Source organism: Papio anubis, chromosome 16 (assembly GCF_008728515.1).
Source record: "Papio anubis isolate 15944 chromosome 16, Panubis1.0, whole genome shotgun sequence".
In the NCBI taxonomy this organism is placed as follows: domain Eukaryota; kingdom Metazoa; phylum Chordata; class Mammalia; order Primates; family Cercopithecidae; genus Papio; species Papio anubis.
Window position 1 is genome coordinate 77,297,328 of NC_044991.1, and position 23,837 is coordinate 77,321,164.

Sequence of the window (23,837 nt, forward strand, 5' to 3'; positions counted from 1 at the left end):
GGGTTACAGGTGTGAGCCACCGCGCCCGGTGAAGACCTCAAAGAACCTTTATGTGGGTAACACCTATTTATATTTGCCAAGTTAGAAATTAAAACCGAGAAATCTTAAAATTATTAACTCATTTAAAAGTAATCACAACAAACCATTATATGTTAAGACAAATAATAAATTTTATTAAATAACTATGTTTTCCAAAGAATAAAAGAAAATTAGTGAGAAGACGGCATGGTTTTGCAAATAATCTTGACGTCTGGCTTAAAACAACAGAGCATATGAAGAACTGAGGTGAGGGGAGAACACACATGCTATCTAAAGGGGACAGTTACTCCTTAACTCTGGCCAAATGTCTACAGGCCAGATTCTGCTCATGGACCATCATGAGCTCAGAGAATATTTAAAACTCTTTCTTTTGTCAAAAGGGCAAGTGAAGACTGGTAAACATTGTGCTATCTGGCATTGGGCAGTTAAGAACTCTGTAAACCTTTATTCAACTAAATCTTGAAGAATTTAAGTCCACAAACTAGAAAGCTCCTAAAGTAGATTGTTAATCAGAAGTGGCAAGTTGCCACCAAGTTAGTTGGTATACTAAATTATACTGTGCTAAGAGCATAAAGCACTTGGTGAGGAAGCATTCTGGGGCTCGTGATGTTTAACGTGTATAGAACTGGACTCACTCCACATTTATAAGCAAAAAAACCCCCAAAAAACAAAACAAACAAAAAGAACTACACATTTCAGAACCACAATGAAAAAAGTTTGCTAGGCTTTTTACCTGCTTGTCAAAATTTCCCTATACATAAATTATCAGTGACATATATGCACACACACCTTCTCTCAGTGTGATAATTATCCAACACTTATCCAGCACTTTGCTAGACAATCTAGGGGCTACAAACAAAATAAAAAACTGGGGTCTCCCTAATGCAGTCTAAGGTGTCAATGTAGAAACAAGATATACACAAAAGGCAATGAAATAAAACCATATCAAAACATATGAGAAACAGAATCTACCAGAGGACAGTGTTACTTAGCCTTTGAGGGGTCATAGACGTCTCTGAAATTTGACAAAAGATGAAGAGGTTGGAGCCATGTTACTACTGGACTTTACCTTAAGGGTAACAGCGGGGAGCTGCAAAAGGCTCGGAGTAGGGCAAGAGATAAGGCACATCCAAGTCTCCTAGGTAATGATCAGCTTTGGGGTATGCTACTGCTAATGTCTCAGGATATAGAGCCAGAAGCATTTGCCTAGAGCAAATACTGTGACCGAACGTGTGGCATCAAACTTCTCACAGGCCTGCATGATGGGAAGTAGAAGAGATGTAGAAGATAGGGTAATTAATTCAGCAGCTCCCATTCATTTGTATGACTGTGGTGGTAGTTCGAAAAACAAAACAACAAAACAACAACAATAAAAACTGGCCTGTACGCAGTACTTCAGATAAATACTTGTTGAAAATTTTTAAAATTAAGCAAAAAAGGACAAAAGGTTGGCAAACCTCATTTTCTAAAAAACAAACACAAAAGCGACCTTTTATGCGTCCTTGTATGCTCATTGTACTCTCACCAATGATCCTGGGGTGTCATGACCCAGAATCACTAACATAAGGATGCCTGGTCTACCACTCTATTTTTAAAAGGCATGTCAGGGTAATGGATATATTACACCCCACAAGTAAGAATTAGAATATATTTTAGAGAAAATTCCATAATCTCTTAGCAGAGGATTAAGAGCACAGACCTAGGATCAAGTTCTGTCTCCACAACTTTCTAGCAATCTAGCTTTGTGCCTGAGCAAGGTAGAGCAGGGATCACGGCACGCCTGCTCCACAGGTGGCAAGGGAGACTACATGAGGTAAGGTCTGGAAAGCACTTTGTATAATACCTGGCACACAGTAAGCTTGCTGCTAAATCATCTCCATCGGCAGACTGTATTATCCATGACAAAACAAAAACCAAAAACCCTCACTTGACCCTATATCCCCCTCCAGCTATCATCTAATTTCTTTGTTCCTTAGTAGCAAAAAAACGAAAAACAGCTGTCTAGACTCCTGGTCTAGATTCTTCACCTTACCTGCACCTATTCCAATCATGCTATTCCACCTAGTCACTCAGGGGCACCAAGGAGCACCCTCTAAATCCTACAGCCAAATCCCATAGTCAGTTCTCAGCTCCCACCCTATAACTGGAGTTTGGGGCAGCACCTGATCACTCCCTCTTTTTTCTTGCTTCTCTGAGCTCCGCTTCTCTTCTCACTAGCTGCCCTGCCTCACCTCCCGGACCTCCAGACTCTGGCTGCCAGGCCTCAGGGCACAGTTCACCTTTGAGGTCTTCTGTCTGCTCCATTCTTCCAAGCAATTTTACCTACAACCAAGGCTTCGAGTAAGCTGACAACTCTCCAATTTATATTCTCAATTAACTGCCTCTTAGACATCTCCATTTAGATGCCTAATAGGCCTCTCACACTTAAAACACCTCCAAAACAGAATTCCCATGCACTGTTCCTCAAAAGACAAAAACTACCCACTCCTTAAGCTCAGTATATGGCATAAATATTGCTCCGGCCAAAAATCTTGGAGTCATGACGACAAGGCTTTCCCTTATATCCCGTATCTAACCCATTTCCAAAGCTATCCAACACCTGGTTATTTTCACCACCTCCACTGCGACCACTGTCATCCATGCCACCTCAGCCTCCTAACTGGCTATTTCATCCACCAGGCTATACTGACAGTCTATTCTCCATGATGATCCTCTTTTTTTTTTTTTTTTTGGGCCGGATTTCACTCTTGTTGCCCAGGCTGGAGTGCAATGGCACGATCTTGGCTCATCAAAACCTCCACCTCCCGGGTTCAAGTGACTCTCCTGCCTCAGCCTCCTGAGTACAAAGCAGTTCTCCTGCCTCAGCCTCCCAAGTAGCTGGGATTACAGGTATGCACTACCACGCCTGACTAATTTTGTATTTTTAGGAGAGACGGGGTTTCTCCATGTTGGTCAGGCTGGTCTTGAACTTCCAACCTCTCAGGTGATCTGCCCGCCTCAGCCTCCCAAAGTGCTAGGATTACAGGCTTGAGCCACCGTGCTTGGCTGACAATCCTCTTAAAGGTAAAATAGGTGCCCTAGCTCTCCTACCGGAAGCCTACTCTTGGCCTTCCGTTGTACCTGCAATCCAGCCAAACTTGTCACCTGGCCAACAGAGCCCCACCTGCTTTACCAGCATCATTTTGTGCCACTCCGCCTGGCTCCCCCATCCTCCTCCAGCCACACCAGTCCTTCCCTAAGTTTCTGAAGAGGCATCCTCATTTCCTGCCTTTGCATTTGTGAGTCCCTCACCCTGGAATTCTCTGTGCCAGAGCTGGGAATGGCTGACTGGTTCCCTTGTCCTCATCCAAGGGTCTAACTGTCCATTCCCTTATCTTGCCTTATTTTTCTTCATAGTACTCACTGCCACTCGACATTGTAAATATATTCATTTCCACTTTATTGGTTGTTTCTTGTCTGTCTCCCATCTGAACTTAAGCTCCATGAGAGTACAACTTCGTCTGTTTTGTTCACTGCTGAATCTCCAATGTCTCAGGGTGCTTTGCCCTCTAGAGTAAGCACCCAAATACTTATTGAAAGAATTAATGAATGACTAGGTATTAGCTAGGAATAGTATTTCAGAATGAACAATGCTCAATGTCACAAAATTCTAATTCTGGTTTATTCTTGAAAATACAAGAAACATTCACAGTATCATTATCTGGGAGTCTAACATGATAAGGATTATCAAAGGGGCTTAGTATGAATTTTAAAACCCAAGAACAGTTATATGTTAAGAGGCAGAGTCTCACTCTGTCACCCAGATTGGAGTACAGTGGTGTGATTTTGGCTCACTGCAACCTCAGTCTCCTGGGTTGAAGTGTTTCTTGCACCTCAGCCTCCCAAGTAGCTGGGATTACAGGCACCCACCACCACAGCCAGCTAACGTTTTCATTTTCAGTAGAGACGGGGTTTTACCATGTTGGCTAGACTGGTCTCGAACTCCTGGCCTCAGGTGATCCGCCAGCCTCGGCCTCCCAAGGTGCTAGGATTACAGGCATCAGCCATCACGCCCGGCCTGAATATAATAATTTTAAAAGCTATAAAGCTTAATTAGAAACCAGATGGTCAGGAAAGGTCCTCTCAGAGCCCCCAGTCCCATACACCTTTACTGCCACACAGGCCTGTGCGGTACTTTTTCTTTACATTTTATTTTCTTCCTTTTTTATTGTCTGACTCACTCTCTAAGTTTCTCAAGTCAGAGCTGTGACTCATTCAATGCCGCCTCCCCAGAATCTGGTATGCTGTCTGGCATATAATGATATCAATAAATGTTTTCTGGTTGAAGAAATGGCAGCATCAGGCCAGGCGTGGTGGCTCACGCCTGTAATCCCAGCACTTTGGGAGGCCGAGACAGGCGGATCACAAGGTCAGGAGATCATCCTGGCTAACATGGTGAAACCCTGTCTCTACTAAAAATACAAAAATTAGCAGGGTGTGGTGGTGGGCGCCTGTAATCCCAGCTACTCGAGAGGCTGAGGCAGGAGAATTGCTTGAACCTGGGAGACAGAGGTTACAGTGAGCTGAGATCGCGCCACTGCACTCCAGCCTGGCAACAGGGCGAGACTCTGTCTCAAAAAAAAAAAAAACAAACAAACAAAAACAAAAAAAGAAATGGCGGTATTTCCTACTGTAAACTCTAACCTACCGGTCCAAATTATTGGACAATGTTGCCATATAATTGACATTGGTTTTTTATTTTGAGAGAAGTAGAATTTGGTAACTATTTTTATTTTTATTTATTTTTACAGATGGAGTCTTGCTCCATCACCCAGGTTGGAGTGCAATGGCGTGATCTCAGCTCACTTCAACCTCCACCTTCCTAGTTCAAGCGATTCTCCTGCCTCAATCTCCCAAGTAGCTGGGATTATAGACACGCACCACCATGCCCAGCTAATTCTCATTATGTTTAGTAGAGACGGGGTTTCACCATGTTGGCCAGGCTGGTCTCAAACTCCTGACCTCAAATGATCCACCTGCCTCAGCCTCCCAAAGTGCTGGGATTACAGGCATGATCCACTGTGCCCCACCTAGTTTTATTTTTAATGAATGAGAATTTCAGGGAAACTTACAATTTTTTTTTAAATGAGGGAAAACTGGTGTCTCACCCAAACCACACAAGTGAAAGAATTCTTCACTATAAAATGAACTTTGTTTCATAAAATATGTATGAAAGCAAGTTACTAATATTTAAAACCTTTTAAAAACTGCATACAAATACATCAATATTTTCTACAAAACAAAAGAGCATTTAATTCCAAATGGCCTAACCATACCGTAGTTACAGAACTTCATGGTCTACTCCGGGGACATAAGTCCAAATATTGTTGGAATTCAGAGATCCTGCAGACTTCAGGATGTATCAGTGACAACTGAAAAGCTTATCCTATTCTAAATAGAGAGTTTAAATTAAAAATCATGGTACATTAAACAAAACATTTTAGTGAATATATTACAAAATTAAACCCACATATGCCAAACAACAGAAGCATAACAGATGAGAAAACCCCAGAATACTCTAACACATGTTTTGGTCCTCTAGCACTTTAATCAATTGAATCAACATAAATTTTAAGATTCCCAATATTTCTCTGTGAATCTGACACCAAAAAGGCAGCTGGAGAAACAGCATCAAGTGACGATATGGAAGACATAAAAATGGACTCTTACAGGCCAGGCGCGGTGGCTCACACCTGTAATCTCGGCACTTTGGGAGGCCGAGGCAGGAGGATCACCTGAGGTCAGGAGTTTGAGACCAATCTGGCCAACATGGTGAAACCCCAGCTCTATTAAAAATACAAAAATGAGCCAGTTGTGGTGGCACATGCCTGTAATCCCAGCTACTCAGGAGACTGAGGCATGAGAATCACTTGAACCCGGGAGGTGGAGGTTTCAGTGAGCTGAGATCATGCCATTGTACTCCAGCCTGGGCAACAGGGACTCATCAAAAAAAAAAAAAAAAAAGAACTCTTATAATCTTGCAAAACCAAGAGAACTACAGGCTCTATGATAGCTAGGAGGTACACTAGGAAAATCTATAGCTAATGATAAGTATAATCAAATAGACTGTGACTATTAAAAAGTGAACTATGAAAATGTTAAGAAAACTTCACCAAGGTGCTAAAATATCATAGTAATTCAAGACTTTTTGAAGAAAATATTTGTTCCTATTATTTCAGAAGTATTCTTTCCAGAAGGCTTTTTCCTGGATCTGTGTCAGTATCAAAAGTCAGCTGGTTATTCTCTTAGCAAAATATAAACTTAAAAGTCAGCAGTTGCAGGATATTGCAAAGAAAATATGGCAACCAGGTTTAAAAAGCATGAATAGTTGATAGAGCTTTATACCATGTCACAGTAAAACATTTAATGTAGTAATCTGAAACACAGCAACATATTAAAATATTTGTGGCACAAAAAGGATTCTGAAGTCCTTTAAAACATCTTTTGGGAAAATCATGGCCACCAAGGAGCAACTATCCCAGCATGTCAATCTTGGAAAACCCTGGCCTAGGTCTTGAATTAAAATGGTAGAACTGGCTGGGCGTAGTGGCTCACACCTGTAACCCCAACACTTTGGGAGGCCGAGGTGGGTGGATCACCTGAGGTCAGGAGTTCGAGAATAGCCTGACCAACATGGAGAAACCCTGTCTCTACTAAAAATACAAAATTAGCCAGGTGTGGGGGCACATGTCTGTAATCCCAGCCACTGGGGAGGCTGAGGCAGGAGAATCGCTTGAACCTAGGAGGCAGAGGTTGTAGTGAGCCAAGATTGCACCATTGCGCTCCAGCCTGGGCAAGAAGAGCAAAACTCTGTCTCAAAAAAAAAAAAAAAAAGTAGAACCTCAGAGGTTTCTCCTGAAAAGAAAGCTGCTAGATAAAAATGGTTTGGTTGCCCATTCAGGGAAGACAGTGAACTGAGCTAGGAATCTGATGCTGCTCCCACTTCAGAAAATGAGGAGGTATGGAAGGTGATGCACTGGGATTCAACGTCCTTGAAAACTGGACATAAAGCCAAAATCAAGTAACTTTTATTTCTGAGCAACCGGCCAAGTGTAGTCTGGCTGTCTAGTTAGCCTGCCCAGGAGATCTTTTTTTCTCCTTCTCTAGAGCAATGGTTCTCCAAGTTAGTCCTCAGACCTGCAGCCTGGACCTCATCTGCGAACTTGCTAGAAATGTACATTCTCAGGCCCCCAGACCAGAATTCCTGAATCTGAAACTCCAAAGGTGGGCCTAAGAATTTGACAAGCCCTCCAGGTGACTCTGAGGTATACTAGTTTGGGATGCATTGCTCTAGGGGAATTCTAGGGGAAGAATTAGTAGCAATGTGTCATTCTTTACAGTCCAACGATGTGACAACAGCTGGTGACAGAATACAAGACCTTATGCTCTTCTGCTGCTAGGGTCAGTGACCAAGGCCAAGCATCAGATTTTCTTTGACAAGGGGGGAAACAAGATGTGGGAAATGAGTCAGGACAACTGGAGAAGGGGAGGAGGACGGTTAATTCTATGATCAAGTACCTCTATAAATACCACCAAACAAGAATAAGAGGTTTAGTTTTTTGAAAGGCTGAATAGCCACTTTTGCTTCCGCCCTATCAGATACACTGTTTCTCCGCAAATTGCCAAATGTATCCATTTGGCTACATCAAAGAGATCCTGAATTAACTCACTGCAACATTCACAAATATTTACTGAGTACTTACTATTTGGTCCAGAACTGTGCTCGTGCTAGGGACACAGCAGATGGGACAGAATCTTGCCCTGGTGAAAAGGCATAGAAAATATGCAACAAAACAACACTTCAGGTAAGGTTAAGTGCTTTAGAGAAACAGAGCAAAACAAGAAGCTGTGACAATGACTGAAAAACTATATTGAATGGAGTGCTCAGGGATGGCCTCTCTGGGTAGCTGTGACCTGAAGAACAGCAGTCAGGTCCATGAAGATCTGGGGACAGAGCAAGATCAGAGGTGTATATGATACCACATGAAGTCACGGCGGCAGGGCCTTGTGGGCCGTGGAAAAGGGATGGGTTATTCAGTAATAAGAGTAGTGGGAAGGGCTTTCTGAAGGGGAGTGGCAGTTTCTGTTTTATGTCTGTGAAAGATCATTCTGTCTCCTGTATAGAAAGTGGAAAGGCCAAGACTGAAAGCAATAGGCTTTTTCCATCTTCCAGGCAAGAGAAAGATGGTTCTGGTTAGACTAGGATGACAAGAGTGGAGACAGAAAGGAGGATTTAGCATTTAGTTTGGGGTTACACCTACTGGACTTGTGACAGGGTGGATGTGAAGATGAGGAAAGACTACTACCTGAGAGGCCATTGCTATCTACCCACGAATAGGCTAAACAGCCAAGGCAGAAACAACAACAGACATGCCAATGGCTGAAGATGCTTGCAGGCCTACCTCAGAGAATAGGAAATGGGGGCTGGAAGAACCATCATCCTGGCCAAGAGCACGTGTCCTGAAGCAACACCGTCCCAGAGAACCCAGGCTCTGCACCTCAGGCTAGTCACTCCTCTCCTGGCCTGTTTCCTCACCTTCACAATCGATACAGCCCTTCACAGTGGTCTGCTGTGACAAGTGAGATAATGTAGTTAATACAGTGTCTAGCAGTTAGTTAACCCTAGGAGTGCAACTTAAAAAGAAGTTTGATGGCTTGCATGTAAATAAGGATGAGGAACTACTTTGTACATGCCATGATGGGGCTCCAAGCCCAAGAGTTGTGAGTTATTCAGTATAAAATATAAGCAAGAGCTTCCTTAAAAAAGGACCTCACTCTCCTTGGACAGCACATAACCCAGAAGAGGACAAACAGTGGCCAGAGATGCTACAAAAAGAGTTCCTGAAATGGGTAGCAGCAGACATTTCTTACTAAAGCCCTTTCTCTCTCCAAGATTAAACATTCCAAGACCTAGGAAGAACATATCCCTAAATCCATGCCTTTTCCTTTTCCTTCCTAAGGTACTGGAGTAGGCTGGGGAGGTAACGGGAGATAAAAATGCCTGGGCTCTAGTCTGAGCATCACCAGTCTCCCTTGGCTTTGGCTCCTCCCTCAGTAATGTGGATGGATACTGCCCCTGGCTGGTGACCAGGCTGTGGAGAGTTAGATGAGACAACATCACAGGTGAGTCAAAGTCCATGGGACACTCTAAAGCACTATCAACAATATAACAGTAATAATATTCAAATATTTACTTTGCAAAATGTGCTACTCTGAACTTCATTGTGCCCCTTCAAAATTAAGCAGAGGATTCCTGACTTCATATTTTGTATTCTACTTTATCAAATTTCTACAGAGCTACAATTTGGGGGGAGGTGGGAGGGACAGAGATATGAAGAGAAAAGAGAATGTGGTGGGGGAAATAGAGTGGTTTTAAGTTAATGTGAAGGGGGAAAATCATGATCATCAAAATTAACCTTGGTAATCCCTTAAGAAAATAATAGCTGGCGGCCCGGCGCGGTGGCTTATGCCTGTAATCCCAGCACTTTGGGAGGCTGAGGAGGGCAGATCATGAGGTCAGGAGTTCGAGACCAGCCTGACCAACATGGAGAAACCCCAACTCTACTAAAAATACAAAAATTAGCCGGGTGTGGTGGCGTGTGCCTGTGATCCCAGCTACTCAGGAGGCTGAGGCAGGAGAATTGCTTTAACCTGGGAAGCGGAGGTTGCAGTGAGCCGAGATTGTACCACTGCATTCCAGCCAGGTGACAGGGCGAAACTCCGCCACACACACACACACACACACACACAGAAACACAAAAGCTTGCACTAGCCCAACAAAGTCAGTTTCCCCTCTATCACTGGGGCAGGCTACTATTTCTTTGGCTGAGCACAATATGAGGCTGTTCTTTAAATGTTGTAAAAAAGGCACTTAATTACAATTGGCATAAGATGCTCACACAGTGAGACACAAGGGAACTGAGAAAAACTAAGGGACTGTGAGTTTTCATCCATTTCCAGCTCTCTCTGAGGAAGACCCTCGAATGGAAGGGAAGACTAATCTCTGCTGCCCACATGGTTAAGGTTTTTTTTTGTTTTGTTTTTTGTTTGTTTTTGAGACGGAGTCTCGCTCTGTCGCCCAGGCTGGAGTGCAGTGGCGCGATCTCGGCTCACTGCAAGCTCTGCCTCCCAGGTTCACGCCATTCTCCTGCCTCAGCCTCCTGAGTAGCTGGGACCATAGGCACCAGCCACCACGCCCGGCTAATTTTTTGTTTTTTTAGTAGAGACGGGGTTTCACCGTGTTAGCCAGGATGGTCTCGATCTCCTGACCTTGTGATCCACCCGCCTCGGCCTCCCAAAGTGCTGGGATTTACAGGCGTGAGCCACAGCGCCCAGCCTTATGGTTAAGTTTTTATAAGTTGAATGTGCATATGAGGCCACTCCGATGTATGCAAATTTAAAATCATGCCCCACCAGGGCTTAACACTCTGGCACTTACTTTCTGATTAAATGTCAGGGAAGCCCGTGGGCTGCTAAGTGAGAGGAAGGGCCTGGCAACCAAGGGCCACTATTTGATGTGCTGCAATCCTGGCCAAGGCAGGAGGAAGTCACCTGTCATAACATGGGGATTCTGAGGATCTGTGGTGGGCTTTTCACAGTTCCACCCTCTAAAACATATGTAGATATCACACATTGCAGAACCAAAGGAAGTGGGAAGGCGGTGTAGCCAAATGCTGAAAGCAGTGACCATAAAAAACTAAGTTCAGCCCTTACAGGAACTCAAAGGCTTCACAGCTGTTTCCTGGCAACCAGAAGCACAGATTAATCAAGAGCCTCACTCTAAACCTGACTAAGGAAGGCCTGAGGGCCCTGACCACACCTGGAAGAATTCTCAGGGTTAGAAAGCAGGGAGGCCTGTACACTCATTTTAGTTTAACCCAAGTAAGGTCTGCTTAGCACCCTGCACTCTTTTCACTGCCTAGGGACTCTTAGCACCCTGCACTCTTTTCACTGCCTAGGGACGAAGGTCAGATCTTGCCATACTCCTCTTTTTAAGACTCTTATCTATTCATTCAACAAATATTTACTGACTGCCTACTTCATACCAGATACTTGTTTGATGGCTTCCCCTCACACCAAGTCAAATCCAAAGCCATGTCTCTCCAACTCATCTCTTTAACAAGCCTTGCTTGCACACTAAGGCCTTTTATCCTGTTCTTTCAACATGCCAAGCTCAGTCCCACCACAAGGCCTTTGCACTCACAGTCCACCCTCTCTCCTACCTGTGACACTGTAGGGTTGGCGCTTTCCATTATTCCCCTCAGTTGAAATGTCACTTTCTCAGAGAAGCCTTCCCTGACCACCTCTCCAGACACTCTTTATCATATCCCACAATTTCCTCCATAGCACTTACTGCTATCTGAAATTGTCTTATTTACCCCTTAACAGCCTTCTCTCCTTGACTCGAATGGAAGCTCCCAAAGGACACAGACTATGTCCGTTTTGTTTGCTATCCACAATGGGACATAATAGGCCCTCAGTAAATATCTGTTGAATAAACAGACAAAAAGAATTTTGGGAAGTCCATTTTAGGGCACCTCAAAGCCTGTTCTATGTTATCTAAACCATGCCAAATGCTCTTGTATTCCACTAGAGAGCAGCTGACATTTTATCTGATCGCCATAGCCATTTACGAAGCACTCACTTTTTAACTGTCAGGGTCTCCAGAAGTTAGAATCGGGCAGCTGTTAACTCAGATTGTAGGTAGCCAACCGAGTGACTGCAAGCAGCGCTGAGCTGCAACAGCACCTTATTGCTGGCTACCGCCAGCACACTGGGCCCCTTGCTTCATTACGACCTGGTACGAGTGTTATTCTGGTGAGAAGTTTCCCCCAGCAGTCTGGCCTGACTCAGAATCTCTCTTCTGGGAGTGCCTGGGGCAGCGTCTTGGTAAATGAATTGACTCAGCACTGTTCCAGCTGAAACCAAAATTGAGTAAAAGGATTCATGGTCTCCGCTATGCTGCAAGAAGACCCCACTGTTTTAAATGCAAAAGGCAGCAGCTTCTGGTGGGTCACTTCAGTCAGATCCCCCATATTCAATTTCTTTTATTCTCACCCCAACCATCAGACAAGTATGGCTCCTTGAGACCGCAGAGGAGCAACGCTGTAAAGAATTTCCCTCACCCTATTTCTCATGGATCACCAATTCCTTCCCAACACTGCCCCTGCTGTGGCCTTAAATACCCCAATGACTGCCGTACTCAGGTTCGTGTCCCTGCAGCCCCACAGTGGGGAACACTGTGGTCCTGTTTGCTTCCTCCATCAGAGGTAACCCATCTTCACCCCATCTGAGAGCACCTCCTTGGCCAACTTCACTGCCAGGCACCCGAGGGTGCAGCCTCACCCAAGAGTTTCCATTTCATCTATTCACCTCCCTACTCCCATCAGCCAGTGGGGAACTTCTGAGCTGAACCCACATATCTGTCCCAATTATCAAAGGAGTGGATGAGAGTGAGCGTCTCCACAGAAGAGACACTTCTAGGATATGCTTCCCTCACTCGATTCAAAAAGAGGAGACTTTTCTCGTTTACAAGAAACATCTCTGGAACCCGACCTTTTCCACTAACTCATTTCAGGGGCTTCCCTCAGTTGAATCCCCACTCCCAAAGAGACATCCTCGGGATTCCCAATTCACCTGTTCTTCCTCATTCAATATCAGAGGCTTCCACCAATTGCCCCACTCGGACCTGTCCCCTGAAAGCGAAATTGGAACAATCCATCTGTATCCTCGAATAGGAGACTGGTAATGATGGGGTCATTTCACTATCACTGCAATCAAGTCCCTGTGGCATTTGAATCCTTTCCCCTCCGCTCTCACTTATCATGCGGAGATTCCCTTAATTCTCCCCAAAAGCAGCCGCTCCAAGGCTCCTCCTTTCTAGTCAACACAGCTATTTCCTCGGCTAACCCCATCTCTAAAACTAACGCCGGAGCCGTCCCCTCAACCAATAGGGGATCCTCTCGAGTCACCCCCTCAGGATCCCGTTTCTTCCTCCCATCCAGCTTGAGGGGCTCCTCTGATGTCCCCTCCAGACATCCCAAGGCCCCCGCTCAGCCGCACCCCTGGCACCCAGTATGGGACTTCCATCCGCTGTGGGGCGCCTCCTCCTCTAAGGAACCCCTTGGTCGCCCCTTAAGAGTCGCCAGTCCCGGTCTCCTCAGGAGTGCCTTGGAGCTCGCTCCTCGCCCACTCCGGCTCCCCCAGGTAGCGCAGCGGGGCCCTCACGCCTCCCGGGGGAGCCTTAAGGCCTCGCCGCGCCGCCCACAGGCCCCTCAGCCCCCCGCCCGTGCTTCCGGCCACCGCCTGCCGGTGGCTGCAGCGGAGCCCACCGGACAGAGGCGGCGCGGGGACCCTGGCCCCCCTGCAGGAGCCTTTGAGAGTCCCCAGCCCCCGGCCCAAGCCCATGCCCCTTCGGCCGGCCGGGCCCGGCGCCCCCGCTCACCCGAGCCCGTGGTGGCTGCCATCTTGCGTCGCTGTTGCTTGAAGGCCGGCCCCTTCTTCACCCCCCACCCGTCCCCTGGCCCTGATGCGCAGGCGCGCGCGCACGCACAGACGCCGCCGCTGACGCCCGCTCCGGAGACCTGCGCGACCCGAGGCCGGGGAGGCTCTTTTCTTTCCCTTTTAGAGAAAGGAAATATCTGCGTGCTCGAGGGCTCAGCAACCTGCAAGTCCCCCCACATCGGGTGCGAGGGAGGTTGTGACGTGCTTAGTGAGAAGGGCAGGGGTGACTAGGCTTGGGAAGGCGCGATTGTGAAAGAAAAAGAAAAGATAGCTTCAAACAAAAGCGCCGAATTCACTTGGGGCTTTTTCCTGTCTAGTTCCTATCTAGATCCTCACCACATCTCCACAAGGTCAGAATTAATGTGAAAAATGCAGCCGAGAGAGATTAAACGATTTATCTAAACTCAGCTGTTAAGTGGCAGAGACAGACAGAATTTTAACCTCCAGGTTCAAATTTGAATTTGAATCGTCGCCCTCCAGGTCAGATGATCTGGCTTCTAGGATTGATGCTCCCTGGCCAGAGAAGGCTTGAAGTGGGTGCAGCTAAATGATTTGGGGGCAATAAGGTGGCAGGGAAAACATTTGCTAACCATCTGCCCAATTCATTCATTCATTCAACCAAACAAACATTAAGCACCTACTATGTACCAGACACTGTGCTAGGAGCTGGGGATGGATAGACATCTCTGAAGAAGCAAATCCTTGCTTTCAGGGGCTTACATTCTAGTCATAGATAGCAAGTAAATAAACAGGAAACTACAATTCTGATAGGCTAGAGATAAACCAAGAAAAGGGCAGCGGAGGATGGTCAGGAAAGGCCTCCTAACGTGGTCGTATTTCAACAGAGACCCTAACAATGAGGAGGTAGAGGGAACAGCTTGTGCAAAGGCCCTCAGGAAATATTTTTGCAAATAAACCCAAGAAGTTACTCCTCCTATATTATAAATTGTCTGAGAAGCCCTTATATGGATGTAGACCCTGAAGCTGAGACAGGTGAAGGGACTGGCTTAAGGTCACAGAGCAAAATACTGGCAGAAGGACTAGGACTGTAAACAAAGAGGGACAAGGAAGCTGGAAGCCCTCACCCAGCACATCCAATTCATCACCTTTGTCTGACAACAATGCCTACTCTGCATCTCTCCTGCTCCATTCACTTCTCCACTCAGGACAAGCTGTCTTTATCTCCTACTTGGAAGACCCCGGCAGCTTCCATTCTCTCCCCCATGGTCCATTCTCCATATGGACCAACATCTGCTCAAAACACCCTCCAGCTAAAGCCTTCAGTGGCTCCCCATTCCCTCTGGATAAAATACAAACTCTACAAGTTGAGTGACCATAGATTATCACCTAATGAGGACACTCATCAGATTAAAAGAGGACCTATTATAATCTCACCAGGGCAAGTGGAAACCAGGGCTCTCCAGGGCAAACCAGGATGCCTGGACACCCTGTGCACAAGGCTTTGCATCCAGGGCTGGGACGAGGATGGGGCCATCAGATTTAACGGGGCTTTCACTCAGGTCCTGACTCTGCACTTGTACAGCCCTGCAGGTGAGTGACTCCTTAAAATCTGCACCCTAGGGCAGGGCGTAGTGGCTCATGCCTGTAATCCCAGCACTTTTGGAGGCAGAGGTGGGCGGATCACCTGAGGTCAGGAGATCCAGACCAGCCTGGTCAACATGATGAAACCTTGTCTCTACTAAAAATACAAATTAGCTGGGCGTGGTGGCAGGCGCCTGTAATCCCAGCTACTCGGGAGGCTGAGGCAGGAGAGTCGCTTGAACCCGGGAGGCAGAGGTTGCAGCGCGATTCCATCCCTTCCTTGCAAACCGGGAAAGACAATGGAGACTCTGTCTAAAAAAAAAAAAAAAAAAAATTCTGCACCCTAGGTCCCTCACTTGCCTCATCATAGCCTTGGCACAGCCTGCGCCTCTGAGACTTTCTGTACCTCTGCAGCGACACTGGCCCTTTGCAAGCCCCCTGGAACGCAAGGCCTCTCCCACTTCAGGGGCTTTGCTTGTGCTGTCTCCACTCTTCAGTTCTCAGATCCAGCACCACCCCCTCAGGGAAGTCTTCCTCGATTCCTTCAACCACGTCAAATTCAGCTGTAATTAGCTCTCAAAGTGCCAGCACTGGCTACAGGTGAAGCAACTTGACTTTTCGTGTATCACGTGATACAAGTTTGCTTTGGGGAGCACAGAAAATACTTGCCCTGGACTTGGGGTCACTGTAAAGCATCAGTAGCAGGTGGAAGCATTTGGGTTTCTAAGGTGGACTCACTTTTGCAGTTAAATTTTCTACGTTCAAGTCTTCCTTCATCACTCAGTGTGCTTTGTGACTTCAGGTAAGACGCTTGAACCTCTCCTGGTATCAGTTTCCCCTTCTATGAGGATAGCAGTGTCAACCTCATAGGATTGCTGTGGAGATAAAATGCTTTCCTAAAACCCCTTGGCACAGGGAGGAGGAAAGGACACTAGAAGCGCTGATATTTACCAAGCCGTTACATCCAGTTTTTAATCCTCACAACTCGATGCAGCAACTCCTGTGACTATCCCCGTTTTAGAGATGAGAAAACAGACTCAGAGCTAACAGGTGGAGGATGAGGATTAAAACACAAGCCTTTTATCCATGATGCCCGTAAATGTCTACTCGCATGGATTCCTTGGCTCTTGTAGGAAACTTCTTGCAAGTAAAATTGACAATAATAATTACCGTGCAGAGCTCATCGCAGGAAGAGGTTAAGCGAGACAGCCCGGGGCATGCTGGTTATTGTAGGCTGGCGTTGGCGCGGTGCCTGGTGGGAGTTATAGTACGTCCCGTGCACACGCCCCCTCGAAGAGGCTCTGCCCCATTCCTGGACGTCACAACCGGTCCCCAGAGCGGGATTCCTCCCGGCGCCTGCGCCTGGTCGCCGCTGTGCGCTTGAGCTGATAAACTCAGCTGATGGGGATAAGAGTCTTGTTTCATCGGATTTTGGGGAAGATTAAAATGGTCAATAAAACTAGAGAATTTAGAAAAGCGCTTGGCACTAAGTGCAATATAAGTATTAGCTGCTATTATTACTTAATCCTCAATGACCCTTGCAAAGTAGCTGTTACCATTTCCATTTGTGAGATGAGAAAACTGAGGCTTAGAGGAGTTAGATGGCTTTTCCAAGGTCACACAAGGAAGGAGTAAAATCAGTTCTGGAATCCAGTTTTCTTTATCCTGTGTCACCTGCTGACTCTCCTGTGATGAGGGAGGTGGAGCCTGGGAGGTTTTGAGCAAAATGTGGGCAGGTTTGCCTTTTTGCAAAGTGCATCGTGCTGCCATGAGGAGACAGGGTGAGGACACCCAACTGGGCAGCAGCAATATTGGTGGCAGGGAACCCGGAGAGGTGTGTTGGGCACTGTTTACTGCCAGTCCAGTTGCCATGTCCCCACATGGCGGGGTGGGTGTTTGGAAACTTTGCCTCCCCTCATAAAAGCTGAAGAGAAGGTTGGGCGCCCTGGCTCACGCCTGTAATCCGAACACTTTGGGAGGCCGAGGCGGGCGGATCACCTGAGGTCAGGAGTTCGAGACCAGCCTGGCCAACATGGCAAAACCCCGTCTCTACTGCAAATACAAAAATTAGCTGAGAGTGGTGGCTCATGCTTTTAATCCCAGCTACCTGGGAGGCTGAGGCACGAGAATCGCTTGAACCTGGGAGGCAGAGGTTGCAGTGATCCAAGATCACGCCATTGCACTCCAGTCTGAGCGATAGAGTGAGACTCCGTCTCAAACGAACAAAAAAGCTGAAGAAAAAGCCTATTTTTGTCCCCTTTCCTCCTTCCTACCATATGAGGTTGTAATGATTAGAACCAGAATCCTGGGTGATATCGCTGAGCTGCTGAAGGAATCGCGGGGCTGCCCACCTGCAGACTTCTGAAGACGTGAGATAATGTGCCTGTTGCTTAAGTTGTTCTTAAAGGTAGGTTTTTGTTACCTACCACCAAAAAGCATACCTCATCGATACAGGAAGCTGATGCAGTGGTTCAGTTGAGAGGCATATAGACCTGACTGTTCTGCAGTGTTCATTCATGAACTCTGTTCTCAAGTGAGAAAACACTAGGGCTGGTTTGGAATCTCAGGGATGTGAAAGGCATGAGTAGTTTGAAAAAGTATATTCGAAAGGTGGAAAATCAAAAATTATATAATGTTATCCACAACTTCATATTTCCTATTTATAGTTAAGGAAAACCCCCAACCTCTTGCTATAGTTTTTGTAACATAAGCTACAGAAAGTAAAGCTGACAAACTGTTGACAGGAAGGGCTGTGGACTTGCAGAAGACAGAGAGGATAATCCCTGGGAAGGGATGTGTGGTTAACAGGGTGTGTGATGAGGCCAGGCATGGTGGCTTACACCTGTAATCCTAGCACTTAGGGAGGCTGAGGCGGGTGGACCACCTGAGGTCAGGAATTCGAGACCGGCCTGGCCAACATGGTGAAACCCCGTCTCTACTGAAAATACAAAAATTAGCCAAGCGTGGTGGCTCATGCCTGTAATCCCAGCTACCGGGGAGGCTGAGGCAGGAGAATCGCTTGAACCTGGGAGGCAGAGGTTGCCGCAGCACTGCACTCCGGGCTGGGCAACAGAGCGAAACTCCATCTAAAACAAACAAACAAAAAAACCCCAACAGGATGTGTGATGCATTTGCTAGTGAAATTCTATGGCATATATGTGGAGTCATGGTTCCCTGAGGTGTGTCTAGCCATAGCGCTGAGACATCTTATTTAATGTCTGATGTAGTTTTGAAATATACAGTCAAAAAGAGGTGGGAGTGGGTGGGCAGGGGGCCTTGGTGCACTTCATTAACTCACTCTATCAATGGACATCTCAGTTGTTTCCATTGGCTTCTTCTGATACAATTTTTGTAATGTCTGAATTTTGTATTATATGTTACTTTTGTGGTCAGGGAAAAAGGAATGAAAACCAGAGGTTTGAGGCGGGGAGGCAGGGGAATAAAAAGGATGTTTCCTTAATTTATAAAGAGCCCTTGCAACTCATTAAGAAAAAATAACTCAAAGATGACAGTTATAGCAAATATTTATTGAGCATTTGCCATATTCCAGGAACATGGTATTTTGCATATAATAATGTATTTAATCTTCACACCTATCCTATAAGGTAGGTACCATTATTATCCCCATTTTGTAGATGAGGAAACTGAGACACAGAACGGTTAAGTAACTTGCCCAAAGTCACAGGCTTGTAAGTGGCAGAACTGGGATTGGAATCCTACACTTTTAACCACTACTACCCTGCCTTGCAAGAAAAATAAGAAAAGGGCATGAACAGATGAGGAAATGCAAATGCATTTTAAACTCACAGTAAGATGCCCAATCTCACACAACATATTGTATTTCAGTGATTTGAAGATACACGTTTTTACTTTTTTTCTTTTTTTTTTTTTGAGACAGAGTCTCACTGTGTCGCCCAGGCTGGAGTGCAGTGGCATGATCTCAGCTCACTGCAACTTCCACCTCTCGGGTTCAAGCAATTCTCCTGCCTCAGCCTCCCAAGTAGCTGGGACTACAGGCGCCTGCCACCACGCCCAGCTAATTATTATTATTATTATTATTATTGTTATTATTTGTATTTTTAGTAGAGACGGGGTTTCGTTATGTTGGCCAGGCTGGTCTTGAATTCCTGATCTTGTGATCTGCCCGCCTTGGCCTTCCAAAGTGCTGGGATTATAGGCGTGAGCCACCGCACCCAGCCACATTTTTACACGTGAACATCTCTGAAATCAGGATGCACCTTAGAATCAGTGACATCTTAGAATCAATGAAATACAGTAAGAGAAATGCAAATTAAAACCACCTATCAGATTGGCAAAGAACAAAACATTTGATAACATGCTGTGTTGGCAAGGGTGTGAGGAAACAGGGACTCTGAAAACTTGTGAACTTAAACCGGCATGGCCTCTGGAAGACAATTTGGTATGCACTATCAAAATTTAAAACACACTCGTGGTTCAAGCCTGTAATCCCAGCACTTTGGGAGGCTGAGGCACGAGGATTGCTAGAGCACAGGAGTTTGAGACCAGCCTAGGCAACAAAGCAAGACCCTCGTCACTAAAAATAATAAAAAAAATTAGCCCAGCATGGTGGCATCCACCTGTAATCCCAACTACCTGGGATGGGAGGCTGAGGGAGGATAGCTTGAGCCCAGAAGGCAGAGGCTGCAGTGAGCTGGGATTGCACCACTGCACTCTAGCCCAGGTAATAGAGCAAGACCTTGTCTCAAAAAAAAAAAAAAAAAAAAAAAAAAAAGGCCAGTTGCAGTGGCTCATGCCTGTAATCCCAGCACTTTGGGAGGCCGAGGTGGGCTGGTCACGAGGTCAGGAGATCGGGACCATCCTGGCTAACGTGGCAAAACCTCGTCTCTACTAAAAAATACAAAAAATTAGATGGGCGTGGTGGCGGGCGCCTATAGTCCCAGCTACTTGGGAGGCTGAGGCAGGAGAATGGTGTGAACCCGTGAGGTGGAGCTTGCAGTGAGTCGAGATCACGCCACTGCACTCCAGCCTAGGCGACAGAGCAAGACTCCGTCTCAGGAAAAAAAAAAAGTCAGATCCATTCCATCCTGAAGTTGGAACACTATACAGCTGTAAAAAATAATAACGTTTTGTGAGCACTGATGATAACACTATCTCCAAAATATATTAAGTGAAAAAAGGCAAGGTGCAGAACTGTGTGCATAATATCCTACATATTGTGTGAAAAGGAGCGGGGCAGACATACCCCTCTGCCTACATAAGGCATTGCGAGTGTCTTGTCAAAGTGATGGCCTCTAAGGAGGGGAACTGAGTACCTGAGGGAACATGAATGGGGAGCAATTTACTCTTCCATCTAGGCCAGAGAGAGGTTGGTAACTTTTCTCTGTAAAGGACCAGATTGTAAATATTTTAGGCTGTGTGGACCATGTGGTCTCCGATGCAACTATTCAACTCTGCTGCTGCAGTGCAAAAGCAGCCTTGGACAATGTGTAAATGAGGGGCATGGCTGTGTGCCAATTCAGGTTTATAAACTGGAATTTGAATTTTCTGTGTTAGGAAATATTGTTCCCCCTCCCCCAGCCATTTAAAAAATGCTCATGACTGACATAGTGGCTCACACCTGTAATCCCAGTGCTTTGGGAGGTTGAGGTGGGAGGATCACTTGAGGCCAGGAGTTTGAGACCACCCTGGGCAACATAGCGAGACACCATCTCTGAAAAAAAAAAAAAAATTAGCTGGATGTGGTGGTGTCCATCTGTAGTCCTAGCTACTCAGGAGGCTGGGGTGGGAGGATCACGTGAGCTCAGGAGTTTGAGGTTACAGTGAGCTGTGAATGTGCCACTGCATTCCAGCCTGGACAACAGGGCAAGACCCTGTCTCTAAAATACAAAAAAACCCACAAAAGCTTCTGAGCTATAGAAAAGCAAGTGGGCTGGATTTGGCCCACTGTCCAGGGTCAGCTGATCCATACTCTAGCCCCTTTTATATTATTTGATATGAGCCACTGCGCCTGGCATGATTCTTATTCTTTACCTATGCAAGCATTACCTATTGCAAAAAAAAAAAAAGTGTATATACATACATATATGTGTATATATGGGTAGCTTGAAAATATTTTTGGTTGATCAAAAGGGGTGTTGGCTGGTCGCGGTGGTTCATGCCTGTAATCCCAGCACTTAGGAAGGCCGAGGTGGGCAGATCGCTTGAGCTCAGGAGTTCGAGACCAGTCTGGGCAACATGGTGAAACCCTGTCTCTACAAAAAATACAAAAAGAAACTAGCTGGGGGTGGTGGCACATGTCTGTCGTCCCCACTATTCGAGAGGCTGAAGTGGGAGGATTGCTTGAGCCTGGGAGGTTGAGGCTGCAGTGAGCGCAGATCATGCCACTGTGCTCCAGCCTGGATGACAGAGCGAGACCCTGTCTCAAGGAAAAAAAAGGGGGGGTGGTGACGGAGTTGAAGTTGGGGGTGGGCGCCCTAAGGTGTGTGCCCAGGCCGCCTCTAAAGAACAGTAAGCACAGAGGGGTATTCAAGTTCACTACAGCTCCCCTGGTGGAGCTGGAAACCCATCTGTTTGCCCTGCATGCCACTACCCTGTGCCACCACCAGATAGCAGCACATGCCCACCTAAAACCAAGCCATCCTGCAGCAGCTGGGAGGGAGGCTGCAGGCATTTGGCCCGTGCACCCATTTTGTTTTGCCCACAGTATGTTTTAAACACGGAGCCAGCATTTTTAAAGTTTAGATTTCTGGCGCCTGTTTAACCAGCTGCTGTGAGTAGCAGCTGCCCTTTGGGCCTGATGTCTCCAGGTTATCCCAGTCCGCAGCATCAGCGGCCCTTTTCTCAGGCATGCTGCATTGCCTCATAGTGGACACTAGTGGACACATTTCTCGCCTGCCACCTGCCTCACCTCCCTCTCCACAGTGGGAGCGTTAAAGCACAGGGGCTTTGGGTCAGATGCTGGCTCAAATCCTGATTCTACCATCTACCAGCTCTGTGACCTTGGGCATATTACATGACCTCTGTGCCTCAGTTTCCCCATCTGCAAATGGTGCAAAGAGTACTCACTTCTCAGAGCGGCAGGGACTGCTTGACAGGACCCGTGCCAGAGCTCTCTGCACAGTCTGACGCAAAGTTAAGTGCTCAGTAATATTAAGTAGCATTTTTCCCTGTCTGGCCCTCACAGGCACTTGTTTGCAAGTCCCTGATCTCACAAGTGGCCCCAACACTCTCAGACCCAATGCAGCACACCTTCTGGTTTTGAGAAGGACTTTTTTTCCAGCCCCCAGGATTCAGAAGTGAAATGGTCTGAGTCTGAGGCCTGCTCTACCCTTACTACCTGTGGGACCTTGGGGGAGTCACTTTACCTCTCTGGACTCAGGCTGAGGGCTTTTTTTTGTCGGCTCCAGGGGAACTGACACAGATTGGTGGGGCCTGGAAACCAACACCACAGTCGCGAGGCTACTCCTCTGGCCTCTAAAAGAATTTAGCTGCCTGTCCCATCCACCATTGACTTCTTTTTGTAGTAATGCCTTAGGAAGAGGTGATCACAACCCTGCAAATCCAGATGGACATTTTTCAGCCCTGGGCAACCAAAGCATTTCACCCCACTGGCCAATGTGATTGGTTCAAAGGTGGGCACATGACCCAGTCCAGACCAATGAGAGCCTGCCTTGGGACTTCCACTGCAACTATTGGGAAAGCACTTTCAACTGAGATTGCTGAGCTGGTCTAGTAAGTCTCAACTCAGAAAAACAGAGCGTAGGGAGACCACGTTTTGATGAATCATGTGAGCCCCTGGGTCCTGCCAAACTTTAAGTCAGAACACCTGTGGACTTTTCCATTTTATGAGCTGATACAATTATTTTAGCTGTTTGCCTTAATTTTCTATCATTTATGAGTTGTCGAATTCTAATACCCTTCCTTGTGTGGTCCTCTCAGGCATAGTCACAAAAGTCTAGTGGTGGGCAAAGGAAAATGGCATTATGGGTCACATTTAAAAAAATAAATGTCATGGCTGGGCATGGTGGCTCATGCCTGTAATCCCAACACTTTGGGAGGCCAAGGTGGGTGGATTACCTGGAGTTCGAGACCAGCCTGGCCAACATGCTGAAACCCCATCTCTACTAAAAATACAAAAATTAGCCGGGCGTGGTGGCGGGCACCTGTAATCCCAGCTACTCAGAAATGTCATTGTCTGTGACTGCTCTGGAGTCCTTTAGGCATTTCCCTGTCCCTAACAGGCTTTCTTTTTTCTGGCTAATATTGCAGAAACTAGCCAGCCTAGACTAGCTATTGACTATGTCTGTAGTGTTCACTACAGAATCACAGTACCTAGTTCATAGGAGATGCCTTATAATTACTTATTCAATGAATAACAAGTTACTAATTTGTCTACAATGTCCTGACCAGGTGCAGTGGCTCATATCCCAGTACTTTGGAAGGCCAAGGTGGGAGGACCACTTGAGGCCAGGAGTTCAAGACCAACCTGGACAACATAGTGAGACCCCATTTCTTTTTTTTTTTTTTTTTTTTTGAGACGGAGTCTCGCTCTGTCGCCCAGGCTGGAGTGCAGTGGCCGGATCTCAGCTCACTGCAAGCTCCGCCTCCCGGGTTTACGCCATTCTCCGGCCTCAGCCTCCCGAGTAGCTGGGACTACAGGCGCCCGCCACCTCGCCCGGCTAGTTTTTTGTATTTTTTAGTAGAGACGGGGTTTCACCGTGTTAGCCAGGATG

At 46.5% G+C, this 23,837-nt stretch overlaps 1 protein-coding gene across 8 annotated transcripts in view; it reads right to left on the bottom strand.

Annotated features, from left to right (window-relative positions):
* UBE2V1 (ubiquitin conjugating enzyme E2 V1) overlaps positions 1-16,313 on the bottom strand; it is a 37,367-nt gene extending 21,054 nt beyond the window's left edge. The window contains exons 1-4 of one of the 8 annotated variants that reach the window (XM_009215928.4): positions 13,523-13,539; positions 8,481-8,648; positions 7,782-7,839; positions 5,355-5,469 (exon numbers count right to left, since the gene is read on the bottom strand). In XM_009215928.4, the coding sequence (XP_009214192.1) occupies positions 5,355-5,373 (19 nt within the window). In that variant the 5' untranslated portion in view covers positions 5,374-5,469; positions 7,782-7,839; positions 8,481-8,648; positions 13,523-13,539. Of the gene's footprint in view, positions 1-5,354; positions 5,470-7,781; positions 7,840-8,480; positions 8,649-11,722; positions 11,997-13,522; positions 13,628-15,861 lie in introns of those variants that run through there. The other 7 variants (XM_009215930.3, XM_017944702.3, XM_003904622.4 and 4 more) reach the window with 7 other exon arrangements.
* Positions 16,314-23,837: the final 7,524 nt, after the last annotated feature.